Source organism: the organism of the source record quoted next, unplaced genomic scaffold, assembly GCF_019419815.1.
Source record: "Pyrus x bretschneideri cultivar Hongxiangsu unplaced genomic scaffold, Pyrus_bretschneideri_v1 Contig50, whole genome shotgun sequence".
NCBI classification, from domain to species: domain Eukaryota; kingdom Viridiplantae; phylum Streptophyta; class Magnoliopsida; order Rosales; family Rosaceae; genus Pyrus; species Pyrus x bretschneideri.
The window spans coordinates 2,441,646-2,463,316 of record NW_025999788.1 but is presented as its reverse complement, the minus strand read 5'-3'; the positions used below and the strand labels follow the sequence as shown (position 1 = coordinate 2,463,316).

Sequence of the window (21,671 nt, the reverse complement as noted above, 5' to 3'; positions counted from 1 at the left end):
AATACTGGAAATTTGCATCATGTCCTTGCAGCCAAGTGACTCGGACTTCTCACATGAACGTCTTCATTTTGTTATAATCTGTCATATTGGTAACTCGAAACAATCCAATGCATTCCGCTACCGAACGGGCCCTCAGTTTTCTCGCATCAAAGGAACCTTAGCTCTTTCGTATACATACTTGTGTTCCCGCATCTGCTTCAGCCAAGCATGGTAAAAAAATGTACAAACACCAAGTTTCAACTTTAACTTGTGAAAGTTACTAGCTGGTTCTTCCCTTGATTCGTGCAGCGGACGAAACCAACGTGATAAAACATCAACTGGGAGTTTACCAATTTTCAAGGTGATAAACCATCAACATAAGTACTAGAGACACCAAAATAGTATCTCAGGTTTTGGTTGTTGAATGATGCTTGGCTTGGGACTGCTTTTAGATTGGGTAAAAGGCTAAAAGCACTTCTAGTGTGACAACATATAGAGCTTTTACCAAAAGCGATTATGAGCAGAGATGATATTTTTCAACGTTCCATGAAAGTGATGCGAGATGTGACATTGAAATATTGTACATGTTGAAATTTATTAAGACTCGTGATGAATCTATATAAGAATGCATACACGAAACACTATCGTATCATTCATTAGTTTGGTCTAGTAGTTTGTTCCCACATACCTTGAATTGTTCTGTTTCACGTTGCTGGGTACTAGACTAAGGATCCTTCACTCCCACCAAATTAATGAATATGAGATATTTAGAAGTTCATTCTGCGGACCAAACAAGCCCTTATATTTTTAAATTATTCATAACATAATATTACACAATTTCCCCATATATCTATCTTTTTTTATGGATCATATTATCTAATTGTGAAGTTTTTTTGTTAACATCCGATTGTCAAGTCAACTCTTTTATTTTTGACATAGCACTTAGTGGATCCATTTTTTTTTTCTCTTAAATGAATACTAGACTCATAACACATGAATTAATAGATGTCATATATAGACACTAGATAATAACATTTTTAAAGAAACTTTAACCTTCTAGATATAGAGACTCGTCTCCCGTTCTTCATTATCACATCTATGGAGTTCAATCGCAACACGTACTTTTCTCATCTCTTTGAAGCGGCACCATCTCTCTTTGTTGTCGCCAGATTTCGATGGATAAGATGTAATGAACTAACCCAAATTGTTAACGGTGACAAATCGATGTAGTTGGTTGGTAAACAATGATTTAGAAATTTAAATCCACCGGAGACAACGAATACGTGATAAACTAACCATCAATTTCAGATTTTAAGTACCTTCCAAAAAAGTCTATGCAATTTCACAAATTTTAAAGATAAGATTTTAATTGTGGTCAGGTTTTAATTCGAACTTAGAACCCTATAAAAAGAAATGTTCAAGGAATACTATACCAATTGCTAGTTGGTTATATTGGTTGCTACTGCCTTGAGCATAGCAAATGAAATATATAACCTATTTTTTTTTCCTTACAAAAGGCACTTGTTTGGATATTAATGAACAATTGAATCAAATATTGACAACAAAACAATTAAATATCGATGACGTGCCTAAAAAGAGAATCATTTTCGAATTTGAAAAATGATCATCTCGACTAATTTCCCATTACTATGGTTATTATTGTTTGTTAAGATGACCGTCAATTGTTAAAATGGATAATAACGTTGGCTTACAGTAAAATCATCATTATGTTCTTAAACCAATTTACATTGATTTCCCCGCTACAATTATCTAGTCTCAGTTGCCACTTAGTATTACAGTATAGTTGTATTTCTCTTTACTTGTAAGTGAGAGATTTTATGTTCAATTCTCGACAAAAACAAATTTGAACAACACTACTAGCTCACTGTGAGGCTAAGCCCACTCCCTTTCCCCTTAGTGTAAATAATATCGTTTGTTCTAAAAAAAATTACTTAGTCTCAATTACTTATTCCATCTTTCTTATAAGAGATTTTTCAGTGTGCCCGCAATATGAGCACATAGCTATATGTCATTATACAAGTGAAGAAACACTTGAAAAAGAAAACTTCTTTCCACTTGTGTAATAACATATGACGTACAGTCTTATATTCGTGGTTCATTAAAAAATCTCTCCTACTTATGGATACCCAACCATTATTAGGTCTCGTTTGGCAGGTCGTATAAGGGACTGGATAAGACTAATAATATGGAGTCCTCTCGTATTAAATAGTCGCTGGATTAGTTTAATCAATCTGCTTATTTAGTAGGGTATACACCTGCTTAATAGACCTTTCCAAAAGGAGTGGATCCCTTTCCTTTCTCTCACACTTCATTCTCCACGACACCTCCTCTCGCCGTCTTCGTTCTCCCCATCGCCTCCTCTCGCCAACATCGATCTCTCCGTCGCCTTCTCTCACCAACATCGATCTTCCCGTCACCTTCTCTCGCCGCCACCATTCTCCTCATCGCCTTATCTCGTCATCACTACTATCCTCATTGCTCTCTCCTCGTTGCGCCAAGCACCGTACAAAGAGAGTTTCATTCTCATTCACAACAGTCGAATTCGAATTGGGTTTTCTAATCTAGTATGGGTTTATTTTGGAATCTTGGTTGGAGAATTCGAATTGGGCTCTCCTCGTCGAATTAGAATTGGTATTTTTTGCTGATCTGACCTGGGTTTATTTTAGAATATTGGCTGAGAAGGATGATAGAACTTGGAAATTAGAAAATTTTTCATCTAGGCCATTTTATTATTATTTTTAATTAGATTTTGCTTCAATTGGGCCTTTTTAATTTGCTTTTTATTTTGAAGATTAGGATTTGAAAAGTATTTGGGTTTTTAGATAATTACGTTGAATTCATGTTTACTACAGTATAAATAATATTGTCATTAGTCTGATATTACACAAAACTCCTAATTAATTTAGTTAGTACTATCCAATGACTATTTATCATATCCGATTGAAATAGTCATTACAGTCAAAGCTGCCAAATGAGGCCTAGCTCTGAAAATAGCTATTAAGTAAAAGTTTAAAATGAGGCAACGTGGGACAATTTGTAGCATTAAAAGTTGTTTTGGTCAAATTTCTAAAGTACAAGCACCAAACTGCTAAATGCACTAAACTTTTTGCTTCAAAGTGTAACTTGCTTCTTTTAATTTTTAACTCTTTGAGGACGGTAACGTAAGTAACGGTCGAACTTTGGCCGTACGAGCAATCCAGAAATTACGATCCCATATACCCTTCCTAAGTTCCCAGCGCAGATAACGTTGAGAATGCCATCGGCCCGTCTGATTGTCAAATTTTCTCAAAATCTTTATTCAAATTGGCAAAAGCCCATTTATAATTTTAGGGGCCTGTTTGTTTGAGATTGCTTTTGCAAGGACTAAACCGTATTGTGACGTTGGCCACCTCTGTATGGTAGAAAATGTCAAAACGAGCTTCCTCATCGTAGATGCGCTTCCTAGAAAAGCATTTGTGAGATGATAATAGATGCTTCTTCAAGAAGCACTTGTGAGATAATATTAGATGCTTCTTTAAGAAGCACTTGAATTTAATGAAAATGCGAGCTTGTTTACAATGAAAACACTTTTACTAGAAGCGCTTATGAGCAAAAGCATTCTCTACATAAGCAATTCTAAACGAGTCCTAAATTTATCGTGTGCATTTTGTGTCCGATTTCAACATGGTTTGAAGCAGAAGGCAATGGCATTGATCGATAAATTGCGCACAGCGGTAAGTGATGTAATTTGACAATGCCATTTCAAAGTGACTGTTCATCTACATTAGCCCTTGATTTCATGTTGGGTAATGGATTTTTGGAAATGGGAGATACTTTGGTTTGGTTTGATTTGGTTTAGCCCTGTATTGGTTTGTATTTCCAAAGGTATTCACTATAGGCACAGACAACGCATGATGTTTTCGTTGAATTCAAGTCTAACACTAGTGTCAAGATAATTCTGTGTGTTTGTTTATCATAATTATAAGAAGTGTGTTATTTTTTTGCATTGTTCGAGTTTAATCTGGTTAGCATGTATCTTCTTTATTTGCATTGACATTGTTTTGTGTCGATGCTACTTGTTTTAAAAATACGACATGGCATGATCTGCACGTTCTCGATTAATAAAATGTGGCATGTGGATGCTGGAAACATCGTCTTGGGTTGCATGAACTCCGTTTAGTTTGCACTGCCACCGTTAATCTGTCTTGTAAGTTTAACTTCATGCCGTTTGTATGGCTACCAACACGATAGAAAGTTTTCTTGTGAGCTAAGATAGTACTGCAGGGGGAAATATTGTCGTCCAAATATGATGTTCTGTCAAGTATCAGTCTACGGAATTATTGTCAAAACTTGTGGTTACGTTTATCTGTTAATTTCTACGCTTGAAACAGAAGCGAGAGGCATCTTCGGATGAGAAGCCGGAGCGAGTTAGGACTAACATCCGCAACATGTTTATTGTGCCAGAGATGATTGGTGGCGTTATATATACAACGGCCAGGACCATTGGGTCAGCCTTGGACAACATCAAACAAGGTTCGAGTGTTGGAAATGCTAGGATGGGACTGGACTGGGCTTTGAATCATGTTCTATTGATTCCCATTCATCTGCTGGGACAATTAGTCCGGTGAATTCGGAATCTAATTTAACATCAGGCCACAATCCTAATGGTCTCTCGTCTGGTAGACCGGATTAGGTAGGATTAGTCCAATTAAATTGGATATGAATCATATTCAATGTTTGATGGCGTTAAGGGTATCATGGATCGGATATGGATTCGGATCTATATCCACAATAAGAGGGGTTTTGAAATCCAATCTTAGACATCACGAGCAATAAAAGTCCGCGCAATGTCACTGGTTTACAACTCTAGCTCCACATAATTACAACAATGTTTACAATTCTGTTACTACATATAGACAACCATATACAATCCTATTTACACATATATGCTAATCAGCATTTAGAATTATGTGAAATGGGGAGGGAGATTTACCTCAGTACAAAACATGATTAAAATGAAACAAATCCCCATGTCATTCGGTCTACATTTTGACCCCTCATCTTATAAACTGGGTTGAATGCTGCACATGGACCGTCGATTTCCACCGCAAAGAAGGGATTCTCCATCATCACCACCATTGGTGTTCTCTTCCTGCTTTCCTTTGCCCAAAAATTGGGAGCCTATGTACAACCAAAAGTGCGGATTTCTAAGTCCCAACTATATACAATTTACTTGAGTTTCTCAAAACCTAATGCAAACAACTAATTTGGCTAAAATTTGTCCTTCATGTATTTTCCTCATCTGAAAAACGAATACAAGGTTCTAACCATACAACCAAAATCTCTAAACAGCTACAATCAGCGCACCGGAGAGCATAACACCACTTTCAACAGCGACCAACTCATCATCACGTAGCCACAACATCCCTGTTAAGTAGCGCTTGGGTTTTAAAAAACGGAAAATGAAATCTGATAACGTAATGTTGTTTTCAAAAGATGAACACTAAACGTAGGATAAAGATGACAACGAAATCAGATTATGGGTTCCTACCGTGCCCTTTGAAAACTGTCCTTAGTTGAGCAACATATTCAGATATTTTCTTGATGGCTTCCACCTACAAAGGTAAAAGCAGAACATCAAAAAGCATGCCGCAAGTGTCCCTGTAGAACCTTTCCAACTGAGGAAAAATAAAGGAAGATATCAAGACTGACCTGCTCAACAAAAAAACTCGGTTTCAACAAAATCTGTTAACTGCACATCTTTGTTCTTCTCAGCAACCTGTTAATCGTAAATTCGAGAGTGAACATAGTATAGTAAGATTGTTAATTCAAAACACAAACCAATCGATGTTACTGGTACAAAATATAATCACCTAAACCTAATAATCTTATATTAAGAAGACATCATACAATAACAATGTATGCCTTACACTGTGCAAGTGAAGCAGCTTTCATTTGCCAATTTCTCAATCGACAATGCAAGCTCCATTGCTGAATAAAAAAATTAGTACCGAGAAGACATCAAATCCAACGCAGAGAGCAGATAAAATTGAATCCAAAAGGCAAAAGCCTTCTCTAACAAATAGATGCATATAAACAGTCATTTGGATAGATATGGGTGTAAATGGAAGAATAGAGACGCACTGAGTCAGATAAATCAAGGAGAGATAATGGAATTTTGGAGGAATACTGGACGATGACGAACTGCGCGGCCAGAGCTGTTGGTGGCGGTGATTCCACTGCGAGAGACAGTTCGAAAAAAGTATTCAATAAATCTTACAGAACTTTAATAATTCAGTCATGAGAAACCGGTGCCTGATCCACTTGTTGGCCTGCTTTCGCACCTTGCTTAAGCGTCTACTTAGTTAACATCCCAAATTTGCGTTGGAAATAAGGAGTTTGGTATTGAAAGATAAAGTTTTAAATCATAGAGGGAGATACAGATAGAGAGTACATAGAGAGAGATACAGCGCTCGCAAATATATATGGTTATCTGCATACAAAGAAACATAACACTGAAACTGTTCCAAAATCATTTCATTCAAACCATCAAAATAGTTTTAAAATTATCTGCATGGGTTAAGCAAATTCTATGAAAGTAAACTTCAATTGAAATGTATAAAGAATAAATATTACCTTAAATAATTTGTAACCATATATCTTCCCATTATCACCAAAAGAGGTATTCAAGTCAACAGGCTCCGCTCAATACTAAAAACTGTCTGAAGCACCCACTTCCACCTTGCTAGAAACTCCGATAGTAACCATTGGTTAAGCTTTCGTGGTAAACTAAAAATTGAGATATTATAAAGAAAACAGATAATACTTAAGGAAAACTAATGAAAAAGGCTTTAAAACTTTGAGTTTTAACGATAAGTACAAAATAAAGGGTAAAGTAAATAGTACCAGGTTTGACTTTTTAGTGTAAAAATATGGTTTTTCGTTAAAGTGAACAGTATCATGAGCTTTTCGTTAAAACTCCCTAATACTTAAACAGAGAAAAATCAACGAAATATAATCATCTTTGAATATATTCTAAACAACCTCCATATAAACACGAGCACATTTTAATACACTCCATCTTCTCCTCTGTCTCAAATCAAATTCGTTTTAATACAAGTCGCAACAAATCAGACCCAAAAAGCTCCCTTTTACGTACATCGAGTTCATCTATCAAAGATATAATAAACTTTTTTTGAACCACTCATGAAAATTAAATATTTACATCGACTCACAAAGAAGAATATGAACAACGACAAAGAGGGGATGCAAATTACTTTAGTCTAAAGTAGGAGGGGAAATCGCACTATTCATATGAACAGTGTTTTGGACCACATTTCAGTTTATTTACGAGGCTGCCACTGACTCTCTCTGCCGCTGATCTTCATGCCGCGTGTTGATAATCGTGGAAAGGCAGGGGTGCGATGGTCGTTTTAGTCTGTAGGGTTTCGAACAGATTGGGTGGGTGAGAGACTTTCATTTCCTTTCTTTCTGAGCTGAGAGAGAGAGAGAGAGAGCGAGCGAGCAGAGGGAGAAGAGAGAAAGGGAGGGAGGGGGAGAGAGATAGGGATTGGTGAGAGGAAGGCATGCGGCTTACAGGCAGACAGAGTCACGGGGGGTGTACAATTCGAGGGAGAGAAAGAGAGGGGATTGAGTGGTGATGCTCGATTTGGGAAGAGAAAGAGAGAGACAAGGAGAGCGCGATTTTGGGGTTATGCGACGGCGGGAGAGAGGGCGAGGGTTGTTGCATCCGTGTCACTCAAAGTGGGTTGCGAGAGAGTGAGAGTTCTGCCTTCTAGGGTTTGAGAGTTGGTTTCGAGAAAGTGAGGGGGCCTAAGTGGGGGTAAGGCTCGGGCTGGGTTTGTGGAATGGGGCTGGATTAGTTACAGACAGAGAAGCGGTGGAGGGTGTGGAATGTCAGGGAGAGGAAGGGAGAGGGAGTTCTGCCAAAAAACGTGGGTTGCAGAGCTACAACAAGGGAGATGGGCGTGGATTGGCAAGGAGCGGAAGGGAGAGGGAGGAGTGAGGCTTGCAAAAAGGGGGTTGGATTGATTTTTCCTCCTCAAATCAATGGGTGGTGTCGGGATTGAGGGGTGGGTCGAAAGTGGGCATGGTTGTGAGGGAGAGAGGGATGGCAGAGACAGAGGTCATGGAGTTGGGCGTGGGAATTCCACAAATCAGTGGTGTTAATATCAGCAATGAGCATTACTGGGATGTGAGTTCTCTCAACCTTTTGATTAATTTTTTATATTTTGGCTTTTTATTAAGCTAAGTAAATGTTTAATTTCCATTTGAAAACTTGGGGAATTCTAGGTATATTGTTTATGGAAGAAGCTCAGTCTCAAACGATCCCTCGATCTCTTCTCCCCTGCATATGGCGAACTTCCTCCTCCCTCCTCCCGACCCTGAGAGGTACTGTCGTTGCCTATACTTTCTGTAATTTTTGGGGTTAGTGAAATTATAAAGTTGAAATTGTTAGTGTTTTTCTTTTGTTTTTTGTGAACTATAAGCTTTGAAAATTATTGAGTTGAATGTCGTTTTTTTTGTTTGAAAATTTGTGCGTTAATTGTGCTCACTCTTTGTTTTTTCTTTGCAGTAAAACACTTCGCATGAGCCACAAGGTTACTGAAATTATAGATTTGAAATTGTTAGTGTTTTTCTTTTCTTTTCTTTTTTTTTTTTTTTTTTTTGTTTTTTGTTTTTTTAATTATAACCTTTGTGAAGTTATTGATTTGAAGAATGTTGTGTTCGAATGAAAATTTTGATTTGAATTATTAGATAAGCATGGAGTATGTAGGAATTCAACCCAAAGCTAGCCAAAAACTGCCTCGCCGGGCTGAGTCTGGTGCACCGGGAAGTGGTTCTGAATGACTTTCTGATGCCCTTGCCTTTACAGGTATTATTTGTTCTAATTGAAATTTCTAATAAGCAGTTAGAAGTAGGGAAGTTATACCTTATTGTTTTGTGGAAGTTAAGTCTATCTGGGTATTCTATATTGCCACTGTAACATGCTTAAGCTATTTTGTTAGTTGTAATATCATGTGTGTCATGAAGATTCTAACGAAATGTAGATGGGTGGAGAACGCTTTGGTTGTTGGTCCATCTAGGAAACCGTGAGTAGTTTCTTGCTTGCAGGTGTATTAATGGTTGTTTTCGTGTTTATTTAATATATCTATGTTGCACATGTTTCAGCTTATGCCTCTTCCTATATATATTTGTGCCTATTGATTTGGTGACTCTAGCTTTGCAATTTGCAGGGATGACGAGTCTACACACAGGCACGAAGGCCGAGTCGACTCACCAATGACTCTACGAGTTCGAAAATCTGTGAAGGTACATATAGCATGATGTTAAATTTACGCAATTTTTTTATTTTGAATTAGTTCAGAGTTTTTGAGTTTTTTACTGTTCAATAGAGCGGTAGTTAAAGAAGACATCTTTGTGTCCGTACAGTTGGTTGGAAATGAAAATTGCCCTGCATTAGTTGCTAATTAAGCAAACTGTATGTAGGCTTTTAATCATATTGGTTGTTTTGGAATTTCATAAAAGATTTTTTGAATTTTTATAGGTTGGAGCACCAGGAACGTGATACTCAGTCTAAAATCTGAACACAGTGAAGAACTAAAGCATATCTAACTGCAAGCTGAAAACGAATTGAGAGAGGTTCAAATAAATATCTTTGAATTAAGTTGGAACTGCTTATTTAACTAGAGTGTTATATGCTTACGTTACAAACCAGTTTATCATTTTCATAGAAAACAACTTCAATGAGGAGCGAACATGAGGCTGAGCTGACAGGTTTACGGCTTCAGCATGAAGATGAGTGTGAGAAGATGCAGGATGAATTAGATCTTCAAAAGTCTAAAGTACATATCTACCATTAAATAATTGATATTTTTGTACCTTTTACTTACGGAAGAGGGCATTACTGCAAATGCAGTGGAGAGTTTTGGTAATAAGCCACAAGAGGACCAAGAAGTGAATTCAAAGGTTGGCTTTATAATAGATAACTCTCTCTCTCTCTCTCTCTCTCTCTCTCTCTCTCTCATATCCACAAACACAGATTAAATTACTATAAGTTGTTTAGTTGCAGTTTATTTACTCCACTAATAAAGAATTTGTTAAATTACTATAAGCTATTTAAATTTTAAATGTTTTATTTCCATTTGAAAATTTGGGAAGTTCTAGGTATGTTGTTTATGGAAGAAGCTCAATCTCAAATCCCTCAAACGATCTCTCAGTTGCCACTTTGTTTTCGTAAGTTGTGGAACTTGATTTTCTCTATTCGTTGTTGTTGAAGTAGCTAAGTCTTGAAGCTAAAATGTTGAAAGCCAAAAACATGTAGACAGGGGCAAGATTTGTGTGAACTACTGATTGAGTCTGCATTCAATTGTAACTTTTCATGCAGTTACATGCTGATGAAATAGAATTCAATTTTTTTATTCCCTTCTTTTTTTTTAAATGCAATTACATTTATATGATGATTTACAGCGTATATTCATCTTTTAGTTTCTAATTCTTCATGCAGTCTAAGCCATGAAGGATTTGATAAACCCACAATTGATAACAATGTGCAGTGGCACCAACGGTTTAGGAGATCTGGTTTAGGTTTTGCAGAGAGAGAGAGAGAGAGAGAGTGAGAGATAGGGAGTGTTCGAGAGAAATGTGGGAGGATTTAGGCGAGGGATTTCAGGGATTTGTTTAGGGTTTCTTTTCTGCGATTTGCAGACAGAGAGATGGGACAAGGGTAAGAGAGAGAGATGGGAGGATTTTCTGCGAGGGTAAAGGGAACAGAAAAAGCATTTCATTTTCCATTTGTTTCCTCAAACCCTTGGGATTTCTGCGATTGCAAAGAGAGAGAAATGGGGGTGTCCGTTAGGTCCCCTTTAATTGTCACTTTTGTGATTTGTCCACCCTTGATTGTTGTGTGATTCATTCTCACAAACGTTCTATGCACAAGGTTTCGTATTCTTCCTTCCTTTTAATTTTGATACTTTTGTGCTTAATTTCTGTTTTATTATTTGGTGATTAGATTAACAGACCTTGGCTATTTTGGTATAATAATTTCACATCGCGTGTTACCCTTTTGCATCACCTTAATTGTTCATCAGATGCTAACTTTTAATTATGTCTTCTTTGGGTCAGTCTCCATCTGGTACATTTGTCCATCCTTCTGGAGTGGAGCACTATCTTTCTGACAGCATAAATGCTCTGAGAAACTGCTATGGAGACAAACAGTTGTTTACTCCATTCTAGGTATGTTTTTCTTTAGTATTTTAGAAGGATTCTTAACTATTCCCCATTGTAATCTTTACCTTTGTATCTGTCTCTCTCAAAAGACGATGAGAGTAGCAACTGTTGCAAAGCAAATTCTCAGATGTATCTAAGCATATACATAGATTGGACAAAAACCGAATCTTAAATTGGGGCAGTGTATGTGAATGCATGCAGTGTGGTTAGGTTCATTCCCGCATGGGTTTTCGTCTTCTTTTCGTTAAATCGTTAGGTTCATTCCCACATGGGAGAGGTGTGTGTTTTTGCCATCAAACTGGTAGAGACGGATCTTAATCAAATACCATGCCGTAGTGTTATTTGGTTTGCATCTATGGAACTATATATTTACTTTGTTGTTGTTGACGGCTTCGCATGTTCTTTCCAGATAATGCTGCCTTTTTGGATTTCGTATGAGTGTCCTGCGTCGGTTCAAGACGATCAAAAGAGGGATGATCGCTGTCATTCGGACTGCGGTCGTCCACTTCAAAATCCTGGTAAACACGTCATTTTCTTGATTTTAGGCCATGCAAAATTCATGGTGAAAAAACTGAGCTCATGTCGTTGGTTTGTGCCTCTGTCCTATTTCTTATTTATTTATTTTATCAATCCTTTTCCTTCTTGGTTCTATTTGTAGCTGCTGGTTCCGATATTTCGTTGTCCTATCTGTGCATGATATCAGTGCTGCCACTTTTCATATTCTTATCAATGCTTACATCTTCACTCTTTTCCTTCTGTTTCGTTTGCTTAACATGGTTTCAGCTTTCTGAGATTGTGTGTTTGATTAACATTTGATCGTATGGTGTTAGAATTTAAATTTGATTGGTTTTTTAAACCAAGATTGTGCGTCCTTTGATGTGGATAAATTCTGCCGCCCAAGATTTTGGTCTCTGGATTTTTCATGGTGTTATTTTTATGGCATAATCCATTGGTGTCGTGTGCATTTTTTATCAACAATAATAAGCTTTTTCTCAGTATTGCAAACAAGTTTTCTTATAATTGAAATATTTGAAATCCCTGGTCTATAATCCTCTTGATTCATGGTTTTAACGCCTCCTGATAAAATAACCACAACGTTATCACTTCTTTCATCAGATAGATTTAAACATTCTATCCATTATTGAGTTTCTTTAACGAGTCTCACCCATTTGTCATAAAATTAGATGAGGTGACTTCATACCATCTCAGAGTATTGTCGGAATATAATATGATATTTGATTGTTTCTATTTTTTTTTCCCACGAGTCCCAATTTGTATTTGAAACAATGTCTAATAAACTTACCAGATCTTGATCGCTTATCATACTATTACAGGTTTTGTTTTAAGGTTCTGATGGATAAAGAAAAAGCTCCTACCAATTTAGCAGTGAACCAAGAATTCAGGGCTTTTATTAATGACATATCACATGCCATTTTAAAGGTAAATCTAGATGCCAATCGCTATGCAATTTAGTTTTACTTTTAGCATGTTCCGAGGGACCTTTGAATTTAAATGTTTAGTTGTTTTCATTTTACTATCTTGATAGGTATGTGTGTATTACCATTCTGTTTATCCCCATTCTCTGGTGGTGATTACTGCATTGTTTCTACACAATCTTTATTGGTTCCATTGCTGGACATAAAAGAAATTTCGACTATTTTTTTTTTCCTCCTTTTTTTTTTTTTTTTTTCTGCATTTTCGATTATAGTTTGCTTTGTGCTGGATGTAAAAGGTTTTTCTTCAATGATTATATATAGCTTCAATACATGGTGGTTTACTGCATTGTTTCTACACAATCTCTATTGGTTCCATTGCTGGACATAAAAGAAATTTCGACTATTTTTTTTCTCCTTCCTTTTTTTTTTTTTCTCTATTTATTTATCTGCATTTTCGATTATAGTTTGCTTTGTGCTGGATGTAAAAGGTTTTCTTCAATGATTATATATAGCTTCAATACATGGTGGTTAACCATGTTTTTTACGGTGGATCACTTTCGTTGATTTCAGGTTCGACAGACAGTTGAAGAACACATATGATCACCTACTTTTTACGAGGTCCTGCTCATACTTAGTTGTTTATTTTAGCGTAGATTTTACACTCTTACTTTTAGGGTACGTGTGTGTAAAGATCATGCAAAACAATGTGACATTGCCTCTCCGTTTTTGGTATCTTTGTTTATCTCTCTGAGATGAGTGCATGGTGCATGTGTCTTAATTTATTCAGGTTGAATGTGTCTTATTCATGCAGTTAAGGTGAGTGCGTTCAAGTCCCGCAGCAACGCGCGGGCATATTTTCTCGTCAAACCTAAACAAAACTCAAAATTGAAATTGGGCATTACAAAACTGGACCAAAACTTTAAATTTCTGACCTTGCATGGAAAGTTCAACTCACATAATCATTCGCTCGTCAAACTCAGTGCTAATCTTCTGAAACATCGTCTTCTCATATACCTATGCATAATTCCAATTTATTACATCTAAAAAAACCCAAAGAAGTTGCACATATGTACAAATGCGTGGGTGTGTGGTGAAAGACGGACTACACAAATGCAACGGTTAGGTGAGATGATCCTTTACCATCCACCCCCGCTTTGTGCTTTTAAAAGCAAGTGCTCAACTTCAACTCCCGAACCCTCCAATCTCGTATACGCTTGTTTATTGTTGATCAACCATTGAAAAAAAAACCTTTAGTTGAGCAGATGTCATTGCCTTCTTCCACTCCCATAAAACAACCACAAACCCATTTCCATGTGAATTTGGGGAAATTAAAAGATTCAAAATTTAATCATCCAACTTAGGAGAAAACAATTAAAATTGAACCTTGTGAAGAGAAAACTTTCTTAAATTCAAAAAACCCATATGAAAAAATGAAAAGAGTTGTCAAGGGAGATTCAGAGTTCAATTCATACCTTGAATACTTGATAGTGAGATCGCGAGGGATAGGTGAATGCCTGAAGCTGACGCACAACGAGTTGCCTTGTCCAATCCCTAGCCAACATACCAAACATGCCTTGTTGGTATAAGGTTTTGTCGGAGAAAAGTTGTCACTTGAGTATATTGCTCTGTGTTTAAATTTCATGATATGACTACGTGTTTGGTGATGCATGTTGTATCTATATGGCGGTAATGGTATCCAAACACAACAAAGTCTTATCCTTTGTAATCTTTGACCACATAACTTATCAAGTTGCCTTGTCCAAATTTTTCTCGCAAGGCAAAGCTTCTTATCTCTTCTAATACAAGCATGAGACATTCGGGGTGCGTTTGTTTGACCTCATTAACTGTCATTAAATTAGATTGGACTACATATTAGTATAATCTTGTATTTGTTAAGTGTAGAGACTAAGTTAAATGAGACTAAATGGGACATGCATGGACTAACTCCCTCGCTAGTGAAACCTGTCGAGAACCATGGGATTTGCGGGGACTAACTCCCTTCTGCCTCTTTGCTCTATGTTTTCACAAACGGAGCTGTCATCGTTCCCCCTTCGTCAATTCCCCCTCCCCTTCCTCATCTCTCACTCCTCGCTTTCTTCTCTTTCTGCTCCTTCGAGATCTAATTCTCCTTGATCCAATCCGACTAGCGCCCAGTAATCCCTTCGATGAGTTCGTTCACCCACAAGGGATGCTTGGATTTCAATGTCTCGAAAATCGCCCTCTAGGAACTTCTGAACACAGATCCAGACCTTTCTAAAGTCGAATTCCTCCTCCTCCTCTTCGCCAACTGCCTCCAACCGTTCAAGGTCTCCATGGACGTCAAATCAGCGGTGTACAACCTGAAGGTGAAATTCGAATCAGTTTGATACGTGCAAAGTTTGTGATTGATGCTTTTTTGTAAAAAGGGGGATGAAGAGGGTAATACAGCAACGTTTTGTAGGATAGTGACAAATTACAAAGTCTAGTTCCATGGCAAAATAAAAATATTAAGACAAAAATATTTTATTCCAAGACCAGGCTAGGTTATCCAAGTAGTTTTCTGCTTTAGTTTAAACCAATCAGGTTCAGCTTAATTTGAAATTAGTCCAATTTGAAATAATATGACTTGGTAAGGCTACGTTCCCCAAGTAATTTTCTGCAGTCGAGCATGTAAGATGGACTGAAACGTAAAAAGAAAGTCTGTCTGCGCGTGAATTTGTACTGTAGTCTGCGCGGTGTGCTGCGACTCCGCGGGGGGAAACTTTCAAGCTTAGGTAATGATAGTGTCAGCGGTGTCAGTCAGTGAGAGACAAATATGGGGCCCCAACACCGCATTCACCCAAGACTGCCATCGTTCATTTCTTCCCCACGTGCTCCTCGTGCCCTCCTCGTCTTTTTCGAAAGCCCTACCACCGCTTTGCCGCCGATTCATTTACTTTTGGGTGCTTGCGAGCGCTTCGACTTTTGACTCACCAACATCACGACAACTTTTTATTGTTTTACAATTGAATTTGCTAATAATTAAATGAGAGACGCTAAGGTCATCATTAACTGAAGTGTTCAGAAGAGTTGTTCATAACAGTCACAGGGTTAAAAATAACTCGGCCTCCAACTGAGGGCTAGATCAAAAAATTTATGAATCTTACTAGATAAAAAATGATCAAAGGGCCAACTGACATGCCCAATCTAGCCAGCCTGACCGATCTCAGGCCAGGCCGCAATTTGAATGCAACGGAAAATGAAAAACTCTATAAGTAAAATGAAACAACATAAAAAAAACATTTAACAACATAAAACTTAAACGCCTACTCCATGCTTCTTTTGGCCCAAAGATGTGCAACAAGATCTTGTTGTAGGTACTTGTTTGTGGCACATAACGTATTATCCTATATCGCCTCATGTACTCATTTAAAGAGATACTACCAGTTCTTGAATTAAAAGACAAATTAGGACCATCATATATTTTTGCACAGGCCCTTCTTGACCTATTTGGATCCTCTTGGTCGTTATCATACTCTCCATCAATATACTCATCTCGCTCATCCTCCATAATCATGTTGTGTAATATGATGCAAGACATCATGATGAAGTCTAAATTTTCTTAACTCCACTCTCTTATCGGTTCCTTGTTGTAATTTATAAATTTAAATAATAAATTATGTTTGACCCTGTGGCCCTTTGACCCTCGGTTGAAGATGGTTTTTTGTGACAGGACTATGTTTGGCCTTATGGCCCTCGGTTGGAGATAGTAAGAAATATGGTTATGCACTGTTCATTAAAATATTAATTTATTGGAGGGACATAGGTCTAAAATGAGCCATCTTGCCTTCCTTCGATTGGAGATGGCCTAAGGAGGCTCTTTCAAGAATTGGACTCCTTATAGACTCTTCATCAACTCATATTTAAGTATAATTTTCGTGTTAATATTATAACTTCACCTTATTAATATGGCTTTATTTGCTTCAAGGTATCAAACTTACTACAAATACAAATTGTCGTCGTACATCAAGTTTGAGACCCTAACTCAAAACAACCCTCATTTCACCAAAACCTAGTTTATCAAGCAAATCGTGAAACAACAAGCAAATATATATATATTTTTTTTGAACAAACGATATTATTTACACTAAAAGAGTGAGATAGTGAATTGAGTCTACGCTACACTAATAGAAATAATGTCATTCAAATTCGTCTTTGGCAATAATCGAATCTAAGATATCTTATTTATAAATGAATAAGAATACCACTGAATCGTAATATTAAGTGGTAACAAGCAAAGTATTAAACAGAGAGAATAACCAACTTCAAAGATAATGCAAAACCAATCCACGTTCGTTTTAGCTGTCACATAGAAACCGACAATTATAAATGTTGGTCTGCAATCCCAAATGTAAACTAACAAAAAGAAGTGTTTGGATTTGGGCAAAACACGTTAATTATATTCGATAATTTATACCCCCCACAGTATCTCGTACTTACACGAATGCCTTCGTTGCGTCAAGCCTATTTAAATTAAAGGCCAAATTGGATAAATAATCTTTGTGGTTTTAAAGTATTCGGATGATAGATTCTATGATAAAAAAATTTCAAATTTAAACCCTCGTGATAAAGTTTATTCGGATTTATGCCCCAAAACTTAACTTCCGTCCTTTTCCGAAAAGTAGATTGTATGCAATGGCTGGGATCCCAGAACCTGCATTCCCAACACCCGTCGAAAGCTTTAAAGGTACCTGGTTTCTTTTCTAGTCTTCTTTATGATGCTGGAGACATCTCCTTGAAACTGGAAAGCAAACAAACAAAACAATTCCTGCAATAGCTGGATTCATGCGTTCGTTACAAACAAAATTGCATGTTGCCGCATGTTGTTTCTAACAAATTGTTCTACCAAAGCAGCATTTTGATACTGATACGAAACGAAATTACTCATCAATATTTAGACAAAATTCCTACCAAACCCACATTTTCTTGGCCCAATTCAAGAACATTAAAAAAAAAAAAATTGGGTTCAAGAACCAAATCAAACCAATCAAATCCACAGAAAATTTGAATTGGCATAGAACAAATCATGAATTAAACGGTTTAAATTGTAAACAAAATCTGACACAAAACACCCAACTTTGTCAAATTTCGATTTCTGGAACCAAACAATTGCAAACCCAAATCAGAGGATGCCCAAGCAATTCAATCACAACAATTGAAACAAAAACAAGAATTGGAATTCGTAAAAGAGGAATTCAATCACTACAACAAACTACGGTAATTGAAGAACCAAATGGAGAGAGAGTGGGAATCGATTTGGAGAGCGTTCCCTTCTATCTTGGGTGATCACCGTCGAATCAGAGGTCCAAAGGGGGAGAGAGAGCGCATCGGTTTGGGCGAAGAAACTCACATGCAGGCTAATGGAGGAAGAACAAAAGTTACATTTTGGACACAAATCCTAATAGATTTCAGCACAAGGGTATATATCCGAATTTTTTTACCACATAAGTTATTATCCGAATACCTTATGATCACTAGTATTATTTATCTGATTTGGCATAAATTAAATTCGTTACCTTATTCAACCCATTTACCTTCCAATTTAGTATTTTACTAATTTAAAAATATTTTCATAAAAAATAATATTTTTTAATTCAACCCCGAAGGCCAAAGCTGTCGGCGTTAACCCAGACTGTCTCCTCCCCTATAAATACCCTCCAAAACGCCAACCCTAAACTCACTCGAGTCTTCGCCCCCATTTTCTCTCTCCGCACGGTCCACCCAATGTCTACTGTAGACGCGCTCCACCTCCGCGACACCGCACTCTCCCTCGCCGTTGAACCGCCTTCGCCTCCGCCTCGCAAGCTTCGAGCTCAGCCCAGGCACGCTTCGCCCGGTAAAGGCGGCGGGGGAAGGGATCCGCATTTTAGAGGCGTGCGGAAGCGGCCGTGGGGACGGTTCGCCGCCGAGATTCGCGATCCGTGGAAGAAGACTCGAAAGTGGCTCGGCACCTACGACACCGCCGAGGAGGCGGCGCGTGCGTACGACGAGGCCGCGCTTAGCCTCCGCGGTTCCAAGGCCAAGACCAACTTCGGTAATCTCGCTCTTGCTCCGCCTCACTCGCTTCTCCTCGGCGGCGGCTCTGAGATGCTCTGGCCTCCACCGCTGATGTACGTTATGACCGGAGCTCCGGCGGTGGCGCCGGTTAGGTCGGAGTATACAGGGTACATGCTTGAGAATGTGGACGTGGTGGTGGGCGAGGAGGAGAAGAAGATGCGGAAGGAGAAGAAGCCGTTCTTGTTCGATCTGAATCTGCCAGCGCCGCTGTTCTGAGCGGCCGCCGATGTGGTTTAGGCTTTTCTGGTGGAAGTATTTGGGGTGACTCTCCATTTTTGCCCTTGGCGTTTACTCTTAATTTCTACATCACATGTGTACAGTTTTTGTAAAAACGGGAATAGAAAGGATAAAAATGTTGAGGGCGCGATTAAAAGTTAATTACCGACTATTAATTCTGTTTGCCCTGAGCTTTATTGATTCGGATATTTGTGGCAACTTCTTAATCTTTTTTATTTACTTATTTTAGCATGAACTAATTATGATATTTGTACATGAAATCTCTTTCCCTTTTGTATATGCAGTTATGATGCATATCCTTTAACAAATCAAATTCCGTAACGGATTTGTAGCTCAGTTACTTAGATTAAGAAGATTTACTCTTTCATTCGATATTTTGATATATTACATGTTAGATTAGTAATAATTCATCCTTGATATTCACGCACGCATCAACGACGGGTTTTAACAAAATTTAGCATAGGGCACTAGAATATTTTTGTTTTGCATTTGAAAGGTAAATCATGTTGACTAGTAGGAGACGTTGGTAGAAGAGAAGGGAACAAAGAAGAAGACGCCCACCAGTGGGGACTCGTGCTACTTTGGTTTTGTTTTGTCCCGCACGTACGTCATACATGATTAAGAGTTTTTGACTGGACGATACAACAAGGAAATATATCTTCTGCAGGTCTCTTTCTCTGAGATCTGAGTTTTTAAAATTTGATCAAACGATATGGGTCATCTGATCCTTTAAAAGCTATAATAATTTTATACCGTTGGATTAAATTTTAAATATCCGGATCACTTGATTCCTGAATTTTAGAGGAAGAGATCCGGAGGGCATCTCTTTCCATACAACAACACCAAGCATCCCTCTCTTTCCTTGTTTTATTACGGTATGTGTTGTGATTATCATATTTTCGTTTTCTTTATTGCACTTATTTTTTAATTAATCTTTTGACGCTTTTGACATATTTAATTTAATAGCTAAAAAAATAGTTTTATGGAAAATAAGAGTTCGAAAATCAGTGCTAACTTCGAAAATCATAAAATTACCATTGTAATCCTTTAATTAAAATTAAACATAAATAAGAAATATGAACACTAATGTCACAACTTTGAATCATGGGTCATGGGTCAACTAGTCAACCCACCATGGATATTAGGCTGGTCCATTCAACAGACTTGACAAAAAATTTCTCAATCAAAACCAAATTCTGGGTTGGGCTTAAAACTAAAGCCCAAAAAAGAAGACTAAAGAGTACCGGTTGATTGATTGTCAAGACTCAAGAATATTAAAATAAATTTAAATAATTATATTAATTATTGATTGCGTAATAACATAATACTCTGGTTGGTTTAGGGAGCGGTGAATCAAAGATTTGGAAAACGTTGCAGCAACCATAATCACTAATTAGACATTATTAATCTTCTTACAAAATATTGAGTGCGATTAAGTTTTAACCTCATCCAATCTCGTTGACTTTCTTCTCATGACTGCTACAACACGCCATTGACCTTCAAGAAAACGATTTTCCAATATTCCCCTATTTGTATCTAGCAGGAAAATAAATTCAAACTTAGGAGGCGCGCGCATTGCTCTACTCAATCTATAACATATTTAGAAGAAATTAATTGCGTTAGTGTATGACATACATCATATCAATAAAGTATCAAATCTGCAACCAATGATCCAACCAACAAAGATTTAGTGATGACAAATGTCGATGTTTTTTATATACAAACACATACTAAAAAATTTAGAAAAAATGAGATCCCCTAAATTTAATTTTCTCTGCAAACCCCAAAAGCAAAAACAGTAGAAGACAAAATGTTTGAGGTCAGCAAAAATCTTTTTTTTTTTTTTTCTTTTTTTTTTTCCTTCTGTTAAATGATAGGTTTTGTTAAATTAGATTTTAAATTAGCCATTCATAGGGTTTGAAGCAATACTGTCATGCAAGGACTTAACACATTTCCATCACTGTAGTAAATGGCTACTTGCCGCAACAAGCATTTCATTGTGCTTAACTGTAATCGTTCATAGGAGGGGAGGGAGGGAATGAGAGAAAAATTAGGAGGGAAAAAAATGATTTTTCTGTTGTAACACGTCATCTTTTCATTCTCTACATCGTTTTGGTAGCGTACTGAGCCATATCACTTCCTTTATTACAAGCTCCCAAGATTCACCAACCAAATAATGAATATTTACCACTTCCAGCAACTGTCTTTTTACCTACTTCGATTCTCCATTAATTCTCCTCAAAGTTTGCTAACTGAAAGGAAAAAAGTTAACTTGGGTAGAATGTACTAACCAGGTCATTCGTAAAGCATTTAAAGTATGAGAGTTATTTTGCATTTTTTTATTTCACTCACGCAATTGTACGTTTGGTTTGGTCTAGTCTCACCACATGTGAGAGTTGTCATACTTATAAAAATATTTTGATAGTGTTATCATTTTGTATGATAACACTACCAAAGTATCTTTATCGGAAGAGTAAGGATAAATTACCTAAAACTATGTTTATTGTGCATGCAATTATATATTCACGTCACTTGATGAGTGATACAAAAATATGGAGACATCGACTAATGTGATGAATACTACAAGAAAACATTCTATATCCCCGACTGTGCAAGAATCGACCCCATATCTGGGAGTTGAACCCAAAAATATCATTTTGGTTTGATTGGATTGAAGGAATAACAACAACACAT

General features: G+C 37.3%; 1 protein-coding gene and 3 long non-coding RNA genes across 5 annotated transcripts; 3 read left to right on the top strand and 1 right to left on the bottom strand.

Moving 5' to 3' along the window:
- Positions 1 to 5,503: 5,503 nt before the first annotated feature.
- LOC125470516 lies at positions 5,504 to 6,289 on the bottom strand. 2 transcript variants are annotated; one of them, XR_007252812.1, is made up of 4 exons: positions 6,124 to 6,289; positions 5,910 to 5,970; positions 5,692 to 5,758; positions 5,504 to 5,594 (listed from the first exon to the last, which is right to left on the bottom strand). It is a non-coding gene; the product is annotated as an uncharacterized LOC125470516 (long non-coding RNA). The 2 variants fall into 2 exon arrangements; XR_007252811.1 differs by having other exon boundaries at positions 5,910 to 6,289.
- Positions 6,290 to 7,257: 968 nt separating this feature from the next.
- Positions 7,258 to 8,391, top strand: LOC125470594. The gene is made up of 2 exons (XR_007252892.1): positions 7,258 to 8,194; positions 8,293 to 8,391. It is a non-coding gene; the product is annotated as an uncharacterized LOC125470594 (long non-coding RNA).
- An 89-nt stretch (positions 8,392 to 8,480) lies between these two features.
- LOC125470593 lies at positions 8,481 to 9,575 on the top strand. Its single transcript, XR_007252891.1, has 3 exons — positions 8,481 to 8,875; positions 9,237 to 9,312; positions 9,548 to 9,575. It is a non-coding gene; the product is annotated as an uncharacterized LOC125470593 (long non-coding RNA).
- Positions 9,576 to 18,348: 8,773 nt separating this feature from the next.
- Positions 18,349 to 19,175, top strand: LOC103946012 (ethylene-responsive transcription factor 8-like). The gene has a single exon (XM_048569873.1). The coding sequence runs from the start codon at positions 18,408 to 18,410 to the stop codon at positions 18,954 to 18,956; it is 549 nt and encodes a 182-aa protein (XP_048425830.1). The 5' UTR covers positions 18,349 to 18,407; the 3' UTR covers positions 18,957 to 19,175.
- Positions 19,176 to 21,671: the final 2,496 nt, after the last annotated feature.

What these genes read in the sequence shown, in the direction of transcription:
- LOC103946012 (XM_048569873.1), top strand. Translation starts at nt 18,408, where the DNA reads ATGTCTACTGTAGACGCGCTCCACCTCCGCGACACCGCACTCTCCCTC.